We start from the raw sequence: 10,841 nt of genomic DNA on the forward strand, positions 1-10,841 counted from the left end.
TAGTTTTGGTGGAAATACCCGAAAATGACGAATTTGGTGAAAACATCGCCTTTGTTGAAAACACTGGTTTTGACAAAAATACTAGTTTTGTTAAAATGTTGGCTTTTCCGATATTGGTATAAATATCGGTTTTTGCAGGTTTAAACGCTGTTTATTATGAAAATAATGTTTTTTTTTTTTAATAATACTGTTTTCAGTTTAAAAGATATTTATGCAAAAAAATAAACTTTAGTTTTTTTTTTAACAGTTTTCAATTTTATATATATTTTTCTTACTAATTTCTATTTTTCTCATTGTATTGTATGCTAGTTATACTTTACAAATTAATAGATTTCTTTTATTAAAATACACATTTTAATTTTTAAACCCATTTTAACATAAATTAAATAACAAAATTTCACATTAAATTTTCAAAGAGAGAAAATATTTAAAAAAGAAAAGAAATATTTAGAATAAATGAAATACATACATATATAAGACTGTTTTATTTTAATATACTAAGAAATACACCTACGAAAACCACAAGAACTCTGTTCTTTTCTTCAATGACAATTAAAAGGCAATATATTCTTTTTATTGTTGCTGTGTGGAATTGCCATTCCAGGTGGCATTCTCATCATCGGAATCTTTGCGATTATCCGATAGACGATGTATGTTCGAGCCACCAACATAACGACGATAAGCACCACCTTGGCTAGTGCTAGGCGATGAATCACCTGACTGTTCCTGATTGCTACTGCCGGTGGTGTTGCCTGAACCGCCTCCTGCTAAAAATCGATCAAGATTACGACGTTTGGAGCTGTGAATTGAAATGAAATCATTATTAATCATTTCTACATTATCTTTAGAGTACTTACACATCATTTTGCTCCTCACTGGCCCTTTTTTGGGCACCTGTTTGTGCTGTTGTTGTACTGTCATTACGCTTGCCGGTCAGCCAATTTTTGGCTGAGTTGAAGATTGAAAATATAGGATTCAATATGGCCATAATCATAACCGATATCATATTCAATAAACCACCATTACGTGATATAATAGCTGTGGGTCCAGTGGCCTCTTTGCCTATTATTAAAATGACAGCACTGGGAAAAAGTTCAAGTTCCATAAGAGTCTTAGTATTATGTTCATTAGTCAATTCTCGCTTAGGATAAGTGGTGGCCAAAGTGAATTCTTTAATACCGGTTCCCGGTAATAGTTCACGTGTAACATAATCACGTATTTCGGCCAAAGTAGTGGCACATTTAAAATTATGACTATTACTGACACCACTGGCCAAGCGAAACTGTAAACGTGACTCGTCCGATGCTGAGGCGGCCGATGAGTTAGTAGTTTTATTTGTAGAGTTAGTAGAAGCTTGTTGAGATGTCGAGGCTTGATTTTCAGCAGCAAATTTGTGAGCCCTTTCAGCTTTATCGGCTTGAATTTGTGCTCTTATACGTTCTCTTGCTGCCTGTTCTTCTAGTTTTTCACGTTTTATATTTTCCTTTAATTCCTTCAGTTCTTGATCCTTTTGCCAGGCTCTTAGGTTTTGCATTTCTTTACCCTCCTTGCGTCGTCGTAATTCACGTTCTTTTTCCAATCTTTTTTCCTCTTCTATACGTTCGCGTCTTTTTTGTTCCAAATATTTGCGTGTTTCAGCCAATTTATCTTCTTCCAAGGCATTTGTTTGGGCTTTCTCTCCCTCCACTACCACAGCTTCTTTTTCCTCGTCCTTTTGTTCTATTTCCTTGGATTTCTTATAGCAGACGCCATCTTTGCACACAATTTCTTCAGAGGATTGTTTGCTTTCTGTAGTTTCCTCTTGTTTTACATCTTCCTTAGTTATCTGAGCTTTTGAACTACTAGAAGCTTTGGCCTCTTCCTGTATAAAGTCATTTAAAGCAGCATTTGCAGGTGTTTTACCAGCCAATTGCAAAACTTTGCCAATTTTGCCCTCCAACTCCTCTATACTGGCTACTACACCAGTAGCTATATCCAAAGGTGTTCCGGCTTTACCAATAAAGAATATTGAGGGCACGGGAACAATTTGAAAGATACTGGCAAACTGCATGTAAGACTCACTTTCGCTTTCAATTTTGATGCAAACAAAATCATCACTTTCCAATTTCTCACGTATACGTTTGTCATTTATAAAGTTACCCAATTTAATGGTGGCCTCATCTTTGCCTGAAGAAATTCAAATTAATTTGTTTAATTTATTAACATAAATGACGTGTTCCCTGCACTCTGTATCAAAACACCAATAAACACACACACACATACCCATCCATACGTACCTTCTACATAAACTACAAAGATAGCATTTTTGCTTTTAGATTGGGCTACGGCCTCAGCAATATTACCCTTGTACCAATTCATTGTTTTAAATTTTTATTATTTTTTATGTTTTTTTGTTTTTATTTCTTTGTATAACTAATAATTTTTCAACTTTTTTGTGTTTTCTACGAAAAAGAAAACTTTTTTCTTTTCTTCTTTATTTATTGACAGCTGTTTGTCAACTAATTAGAAAATTGTTTTTAAAGTTGGCAACTCAGTTGAGTAGATAGAGCAGAAGAAAAAAGGCAGAGTTGCAAACTAATGGTATCAAATATATTAATTTTTAAATTCTCTTAAAAAAATTTCGAAATATACAAATTTGTAATATAATTTCGCTCTTTTTTTATAACAAAATTCTATGATATTTTCATATCTAACAGTTTTTTTTAATTTGTATACTAAAATAGCAAAACAATACAAATTGTTTTTGTTCCTTTTATTACCATCTCTGTTAGCAGTCATATGGCAATACTTATTTATTGCTCTCTTAAATTTTCGGAGAAAATAAACAAAATAGAAATGTCAAAATTTTTATCGAATTAATAATTTTTTTGCAAAAGAAAGAACAGCAATTAAAAATATCGTTATTGTTTTTTTTTCTACTAATTAAGTAAAGAAAATACGTTTAAATAATAAGGTTTTTAGAAAAGAGACCAAAAAACAATAAAAGGCAAGAAAAACTGATAATAAAAAAAAATCTAAAAAAATAAATGTTTATTTGTTATGAAGAAAACAACAATAATTAACAATTAAAAATACAAATCATTATCAATTTTGCAGTTCTAGAAAAATACAAGAAAAAAAAAATAAACACAACAACACAAACCACAAAATCAAAGCAGACGTAGACGAATGTGTGGAAAACCTAAAGAGTGTAAAGGAATTAATAACAATATCACATTACAACGTAGAAAGAAGAAGAAGACCTGCAGCATAATTGGTCAAAGATAATATTAATAAAAAAAATAATAAGAAAGTAACAACAATGGCCATATATTGCTGGGGCAATACCGCCCATGGAGAATTGGGTTTGGGTGGTATTGAGGAAGAACAGGTAGTTTTGAAAATGTTTTATTATTGTTGATTACTTTATGCCTACATTTTAACAAATAGATTTTAATGCCCAGAAAAATGAACTGGACGCCACCAGATGCATCTGTGATACAGGTCAGCTGTGGCCGTTGGCATACATTATTTTTGACTTCAGATGGCAAGATATTTTCATGTGGCAGCAATGACAATGGCCAGCTGGGGCATGAATTACCAACGAAAAGGCCACGTATGTCACCATTTAGTATGTACTGATAATCTCATCACAACAAAAGCTTTTATAACTCATTTTAATTAACCTAATACCTATGTACATTAATTTGTTATCCTTCACCTTGGTATATATGATTGTAACATATTAGGAGATTTCCCTAATTGTAAACTAGGGTGATGGATTGTTAAGATATTAGTTTTCTTTATATTCCTTTTGAAAATTTGTTAAGAGTTTAGTTCAAATATTTGAAATTTGTAAACATTTCTAATTGTAGTTCCTACCCCGGCTGTTTGTATATTTTTGTTAACTTTTACATTATGTTTTTAAAACTAACAACAAATGCTGAATCCCACACATTTGAAAAATTAGAAAAAAGGACCACTTGTTTAACCTCTACTTACTTTTCTTAATTAATCTTTTTATCCAAAATCCATAGAATTAATAGCCGAATTGGAAAATTATGTTATAACACGTATAAGCTGTGGTGCACGCCACTCGATGGCCCTTAATGAATGGGGTCAAATTTTTACTTGGGGTCATAACGATTATGGTCAATTGGGTATAACGAATAGTCATGATGTGGTCATACAACCGAAGATCGTACGAAATTTAATTTCAAAACATGTAGTACAAATTGCCTGTGGCAATAATCACAGTTTGGTCTTAACAAATTGTAAGTGTTTAAATTATCATATACTGATACTTGCAATTTTCGTAAGAAATCAAATAATTTCTGTAATTTTATTTCAGGTGGTGAATTATATTCTTGGGGTTCCAATATCTATGGCCAATTGGGTGTAGCGTCCACTAGCGATTTAGTTCACTCAAATATTCCTCGTTTGATAACTGCTCTTCATGGTATACCCATTGCCTATATCGTTTGTGGTGGCAATCATTCATTTGTTATCTCCAAGTCTGGTGCTGTTTTCGGCTGGGGTCGCAACAATTGTGGCCAATTGGGCCTAAATGATTATGTCAATCGTTGTTATCCCACCCAGTTGAAAACATTACGCAGTTTAGGTGTACGTTATATTGCCTGTGGTGATGAATTTTCTGTGTTCCTTACAAATGATGGTGGTGTTTTTACATGTGGTTCCGGCCGTTATGGTCAATTGGGTCATGGTGGTAATTCGAATGAAGTTTTACCACGTATGGTTGTTGAATTGATGGGCAGTACAGTAACACAAATTGCCTGTGGTACAAAACATACTCTAGCATTAGTGCCTTCACGTGGTCGTGTTTATGGTTTTGGTTTAGGCTGTGCTGGCCAGTTGGGTACGAGAGTAACGAATAGCTCACCATTGCCGCAAGTTGTATTGGGACCTTGGGTAAGTAAAGAAGAAGAGAAGACAACTTTTTCTATAGAAACAACATTTTCTATAGAAAAGTTGCTCTTAATAAGACAACTTTTTCTACACAAAAGTTGCTCTTAATAAGACAACTTTTTCTATAGAAAAGTTGCTCTTAATAAGACGTTTTCTACAGAAAAGTTGCTCTTAATAAGACAACTTTTTCCACAGAAAAGTTTCTCTTAATAAGACAACATTTGTTCTTAATAAGACATCCTTTACTATAGAAAAGTTGCTCTTAATAGGACAACTTTTTCTATACAAAAGTTGCTCTTAATAAGACAAATTTTTCTATAGAAAATTTGCTCTTAATAAGACAACTTTTTCCATAGAAAAGTTGCTCTTAATAACACAACTTTTTCTATAGAAAAGTTGCTCTTAATAAGACAACTTTTTCTATAGAAAAGTTGCTCTTAATAAGACAACTTTTTCTATAGAAAAGTTGCTCTTAATAAGACAACTTTTTCTATAGAAAAGTTGCTCTTAATAAGACAACTTTTTCTATAGAAAAGTTGCTCTTAATAAGACAACTTTTTCTATAGAAAAGTTGCTCTTAATAAGACAACTTTTTCTATAGAAAAGTTGCTCTTAATAAGACAACTTTTTCTATAGAAAAGTTGCTCTTAATAAGACAACTTTTTCTATAGAAAAGTTGCTCTTAATAAGACAATTTTTTCTATAGAAAAGTTGCTCTTAATAAGACAATTTTTTCTATAGAAAAGTTGCTCTTAATAAGACAACTTTTTCTATAGAAAAGTTGCTCTTAATAAGACAACTTTTTCTATAGAAAAGTTGCTCTTAATAAGACAACTTTTTCTATAGAGAAGTTGCTCTTAATAAGACAACTTTTTCTATAGAGAAGTTGCTCTTAATAAGACAACTTTTTCTAGAGAAAAGTTGCTCTTAATAAGACAACTTTTTCTAGAGAAAAGTTGCTCTTAATAAGACAACTTTTTCTAGAGAAAAGTTGCTCTTAATAAAACAACTTTTTCTATAGAAAAGTTGCTCTTAATAAGACAACTTTTTCTATAGAAAAGTTGCTCTTAATAAGACAACTTTTTCTATAGAAAAGTTGCTCTTAATAAGACAACTTTTTCTATAGAAAAGTTGCTCTTAATAAGACAACTTTTTCTATAGAAAAGTTGCTCTTAATAAGACAACTTTTTCTATAGAAAAATTGCTCTTAATAAGACATTTTTTCTATAGAAAAGTTGGTCTTAAGACGACAACTTTTTCTATAGAAAAGTTGCTCTTAATTACACAACTTTTTCTTTAGAAAAGTTGCTCTTAATTAGACAATGTTTTCGATAAAAAATTTGCTGTTAATAACACAACTTTTTTTATAGAAAAGTTGCTCTTAATAAGACAACTTTTTCTATAGAAAAGTTGCTCTTAATAAGACAACTTTTTCTATAGAAAAGTTGCTCTTAATAAGACAACTTTTTCTATAGAAAAGTTGCTCTTAATAAGACAACTTTTTCTATAGAAAAATTGCTCTTAATAAGACATTTTTTCTATAGAAAAATTGCTCTTAATAAGACATTTTTTCTATAGAAATGTTGGTCTTAATTACACAACTTTTTTTATTATTCTATAGAAAAGTTGCTCTTAATAAGACATTTTTTCTATAGAAAAGTTGCTCTTAACTAGACAACTTTTTCTATTTTTATAATTAATTCTTCTATTTCTAAAGGTTTCCCCCAGTGGTCAAGCCTTAATAGAATCCGAAATGCCCGAAGATGTAGAATCATCGTACATAATAAAACAAATATATTCGGGTGGGGATCATTCACTAGTCACTTGTACCTATTATGAGGATAAAATACCTGCCAACGATTGTCGTATCTATGAGTAAGTTTTGTTTTAAACTATTTTTTTAAAGATCTTTTCTAAATTAAATTTGTTTCTGATTCCAGCATGAAAACTCAGGTGCTGTTTTTAACCGTTGAATCTACTGAACAAATCTCTTTAGTTGAAAGTGATAGCACTGTCGATATGGATCTTTTAACACTAGTTGAATTAGTTTTTAAAAGTCAAGCCTGTATAAGTGGTTCATTTCTCTTGCCCGACTATGGTCATTTTTGTTGTACCTCCAAACATCATGGAATTGATTTAGAATCAGCCGAAAAAGCTTTTGATTATTTGCGTAAAGTTGAGAATGAAAGTCTTAAGTCTGTGGTAAGTTATTGAAGGTTTTACTTGGAATACATTTAAAGTTTTTTTGTTTGAATTTTAGATTTGGGATAAAATAACTAATGAATTGTTAAGCTCTTTACAACCCTCACCTGCTGATGTTGAGACTTTAAGAGTTTATTTGCTGTTGCCTTTCTATCATGAATTTGTTAATTCGAAAAATTATGAAAAATTGCATATACCGTTTAGTAAAGCAATGTTAAGTTTAAATGATATACCTTTAAAAATTGTTGGCAAATGGTGGGGTCAAGTGCCTAACGAAAGTTTTGAACATTTTGTTTCATGCTATAGAGATGTGGTAGCCTATATAATAAGTTTTAAAATACCACCCATAGTGGGTTGTAATTCACAGAAGAGGGTAAGTTGTTATATTTATTTTTAAGAAATCTTTGTAAGTTTTTAAAATGTTTCATTGTTTTAGCTTGTTAGATATAATTCTCATTTGGTGGCAGCTTTAAATATGTTAACATTTCTTTGTAAAGTAAATAAAACAGAACGTAAAGATGGCATAGGACGTAAGGTATTCATCTGGCCTGAATTAACCGAGTTTGTGGATATACAACAGGAGTATTTACACTGGTTAATGGATAAAAATGTATTGGTTGAAAAGAAAATTTAAGTAATTTTTACATTATTTCTAAAAACTTTTCAATATTTTTTTAGAGGGATTCCTTTAATATTTGTAATTATGGTTTTCTATTCGATGCTGCTGCCAAGACTACACTCTTGCAAACCGATCAAACCATACAAATGTATCAAGCCATGCAAAATGCCACCAATGATGTAAGTTTATTTAAAAAAAAAATCTTGTAATTCATAGAAATTTCCATTTAAATCTTTTTTCTATTTAGAATTTCTTTAATATGATTGCATTTGGTACACCTGTCTCCCAGTTTATTGTGTTAAATGTTACACGTGAGAATCTGGTACAAGATACTATACGAGAAATTGCCCGCTACAATCAAAGTGATTTGAAAAAGCCACTCAAAGTGAAATTTAGCGGTGAAGAAGCCGAAGATGCTGGCGGTGTACGCAAAGAGTTCTTTATGTTGCTTTTAAAAGATATCATTGATCCTAAATATGGCATGTTTAAGGAATACGATGATTCTCGTGTTGTCTGGTTTGCCGATGTTACATTCGAAACTGAAACTATGTACTTTTTAATTGGTGTCATTTGTGGTTTAGCTATTTATAATTTCACCATCATTAATTTACCTTTCCCATTGGCTTTGTATAAGAAATTATTAGATTTTGATGTAGATTTAAGTGATCTTAGAGAACTCTCACCTACTTTAGCTAATTCTATGCAACAAATATTAGATTATGATGGTGATGATTTTGAAGAAATATTTGATTTACGTTTTGAAATATCAAGAGATATATTTGGTGAATCAAAAACTGAACCTTTAAAGGCAAATGGTGAAAATATTGTGGTAACTAAGGAGAATAGGTAAGTTAAAGAATGGGAACGGGAAAACTATTGTACAAAACTATTTAAATGTTTTTCTTTTAGACAAGAATTTGTTGATCTTTATGTAGATTTCATTTTCAATAAGGCGGTAGCTGAACAATATACTGCTTTTAAAAGTGGTTTCATGAAGGTTAGTGGAACTTTGTTTTTTTTTTCTATATAAACTTTCATTAAAATGAAATATCTTGGACAATTTTTCTAGAGAAAAAGTTGTCTTTTGAAAAGCAACTATTCTATAGAAATAGTAGTGTTTTGAAAAGCAATTTTTCTGTAGAAAAAGTTGTCTTTTGAAGAGCATCTTTTCTACAGAAAAAGATACAATTTTTCTATTGAAATAGTTGTCTTTTAAAGAGAAACTTCTTTATAGAAAGTTATTTTTGGAAAACCAACTTTACTATAGAAAAAGTTGTCTTTTGAATAGTTAAGTTTCTATAGAAAAAGTTGTCTTTTGAAGGGAAACGTGTCTATTGAAAAAGTTGTCTTTTGAAGAGCAACTTTACTATCAAAAAACTTGCTTTATTAAGAGCAACTTATACATTAAGAGCAAATTTTCAATAGAAAAAATTGTCTTCTTAAGAGCAACTTTTCTATAGAAAAAGTTGTCTTCTTAAGAGCAACTTTTCTATAGAAAAAGTTGTCTTCTTAAGAGCAACTTTTCTACAGAAAAGGTTGTCTTCTTAAGAGCAACTTTTCTATAGAAAAAGTTGTCTTCTTAAGAGCAACTTTTCTATAGAAAAAGTTGTCTTCTTAAGAGCGACTTTTCTATAGAAAAAGTTGTCTTCTTAAGAGCGACTTTTCTATAGAAAAAGTTGTCTTCTTAAGAGCAACTTTTCTATAGAAAAAGTTGTCTTCTTAAGAGCAACTTTTCTATAGAAAAAGTTGTCTTCTTAAGAGCAACTTTTCTATAGAAAAAGTTGTCTTCTTAAGAGCAACTTTTCTATAGAAAAAGTTGTCTTCTTAAGAGCAACTTTTCTATAGAAAAAGTTGTCTTCTTAAGAGCAACTTTTCTATAGAAAAAGTTGACTTATTAAGAGCAACTTTTCTATAGAAAAAGTTGTCTTAAGAGCAACTTTTCTATAGAAAAAGTTGTCTTCTTAAGTTCATCTTTTATAAAAAAGTCTTCTTAAAAGCAACTTTTCTATAGAAAAAGTTTTCTTCTTAAGAGCAACTTTTCTATAGAAAAAGTTATCTTCCTAAGAGCAACTTTACTATCAAAAAGCTTGCTTTATTAAGAGCAACTTCCTAATACATTCAGAGCAACTTTTCTATAGAAAAAGTTGTCGTCTTAAGAGCAACTTTTCTATAAAAAAAGTCGTCGTCTTAAGAGTAACTTTTCTATAAAAAAGTTGTCTTGTTAAGAGCAACTTTTCTACAGAAAAAGTTGTCTTCTTAATAGCAACTTAGAAAAAGTTGTCTTCTTAATAGCAACTTAGAACTTTCTATAGACAAAGTTGTCTTCTTAAGAGCAACTTTTCTATAGAAAAAGTTGTCTCTTAAGTTGTCTTCTCAAGCAATTAAATTATTTCATAATTCACAGTCAATAAATTTTTTAATTTTATTTTTATTAAATTTTATTTATTCCTAAAGGTTTGCTCTGGAAGAGTATTAAAAATATTTAGACCAGAAGAATTAATGGCCATGGTAGTGGGTAATGAAGAATACGATTGGAAAGCTTTAGAACTAAATTGTGAATACAAAAATGGTTATACATCCAGTGATGACACGGTATGTAAATTAAAGATTTTAAGAAAAACTTGCTTCGAATATTAACAAAATGTTTCTTTCTAGATTAAATGGTTTTGGGAAGTTTTTCAAGATTTACCTTTAAAAGAGAAAAAGAAATTTTTGTTATATTTGACGGGTAGTGATCGTATTCCTATACAGGGTATGAAAGCCATTAAAGTAAGTGAAATTAACATTAATTTAATAAAATTTTAACTAAATCTTGTTTAAATTATTCTCTCTATACTCCAAAGATTTGCATACAACCTACAAATGATGATAAATTTTTACCAGTGGCTCATACTTGTTTTAATCTCTTGGATTTGCCACGTTATAAAACCAAGGAACGTCTGAAATATAAACTATTACAAGCAATACAACAAACTCAGGGTTTTAGTTTAGTATAATACAACAAAACACACATGCCATATTTAACACACATACTAATTACCGAGCTTGCTCTAAAATGTCTTTTTTTATATTATGGCTTGGTTTTTTTTTTTTGTCACATATTTTTTTGTTTTAG

The 10,841-nt window shown here is 30.4% G+C and overlaps 2 protein-coding genes across 3 annotated transcripts; one reads left to right on the forward strand and one right to left on the reverse strand.

The window, feature by feature from the left end:
* Positions 1-232: 232 nt before the first annotated feature.
* LOC111685700 (UBX domain-containing protein 4) lies at positions 233-2,495 on the reverse strand. The gene is made up of 3 exons (XM_023447968.2): positions 2,277-2,495; positions 858-2,166; positions 233-799 (listed from the first exon to the last, which is right to left on the reverse strand). Exons 1-3 carry the CDS (start codon positions 2,356-2,358, stop codon positions 574-576), a joined length of 1,617 nt encoding a protein of 538 aa, XP_023303736.2. The 5' UTR covers positions 2,359-2,495; the 3' UTR covers positions 233-573.
* Positions 2,496-2,993: 498 nt separating this feature from the next.
* On the forward strand, positions 2,994-10,841 carry LOC111685696 (probable E3 ubiquitin-protein ligase HERC4). Of its 2 annotated transcripts, none has more exons than XM_023447960.2 (14): positions 2,994-3,370; positions 3,430-3,610; positions 4,017-4,253; positions 4,331-4,908; positions 6,623-6,780; positions 6,846-7,107; positions 7,166-7,480; positions 7,544-7,717; positions 7,786-7,905; positions 7,974-8,572; positions 8,636-8,723; positions 10,181-10,318; positions 10,382-10,495; positions 10,570-10,841. In XM_023447960.2, exons 1-14 carry the CDS (start codon positions 3,302-3,304, stop codon positions 10,720-10,722), a joined length of 3,186 nt encoding a protein of 1,061 aa, XP_023303728.2. In that variant the 5' UTR covers positions 2,994-3,301; the 3' UTR covers positions 10,723-10,841. The 2 variants fall into 2 exon arrangements, with proteins under 2 accessions (XP_023303728.2, XP_023303729.2); XM_023447961.2 differs by having other exon boundaries at positions 3,430-3,595.

The sequence above is a fragment of the Lucilia cuprina genome, chromosome 5 (assembly GCF_022045245.1).
Source record: "Lucilia cuprina isolate Lc7/37 chromosome 5, ASM2204524v1, whole genome shotgun sequence".
Lineage (NCBI taxonomy): Eukaryota > Metazoa > Arthropoda > Insecta > Diptera > Calliphoridae > Lucilia > Lucilia cuprina.

Bases quoted from the DNA above. Each gene is read 5' to 3' on its own strand.
- LOC111685700 (XM_023447968.2), bottom strand. From the start codon at position 2,358: ATGAATTGGTACAAGGGTAATATTGCTGAGGCCGTAGCCCAATCTAAA. The intron at 2,167-2,276 runs GTACGTATGGAT...GAATTTCTTCAG, and splicing joins CTTTGTAGTTTATGTAGAAG to GCAAAGATGAGGCCACCATT. The intron at 800-857 runs GTAAGTACTCTA...TTCAATTCACAG, and splicing joins AGTGAGGAGCAAAATGATGT to CTCCAAACGTCGTAATCTTG.
- LOC111685696 (XM_023447960.2), top strand. From the start codon at position 3,302: ATGGCCATATATTGCTGGGGCAATACCGCCCATGGAGAATTGGGTTTG. The intron at 6,781-6,845 runs GTAAGTTTTGTT...TTCTGATTCCAG, and splicing joins AACGATTGTCGTATCTATGA to CATGAAAACTCAGGTGCTGT. The intron at 10,319-10,381 runs GTATGTAAATTA...GTTTCTTTCTAG, and splicing joins ATACATCCAGTGATGACACG to ATTAAATGGTTTTGGGAAGT.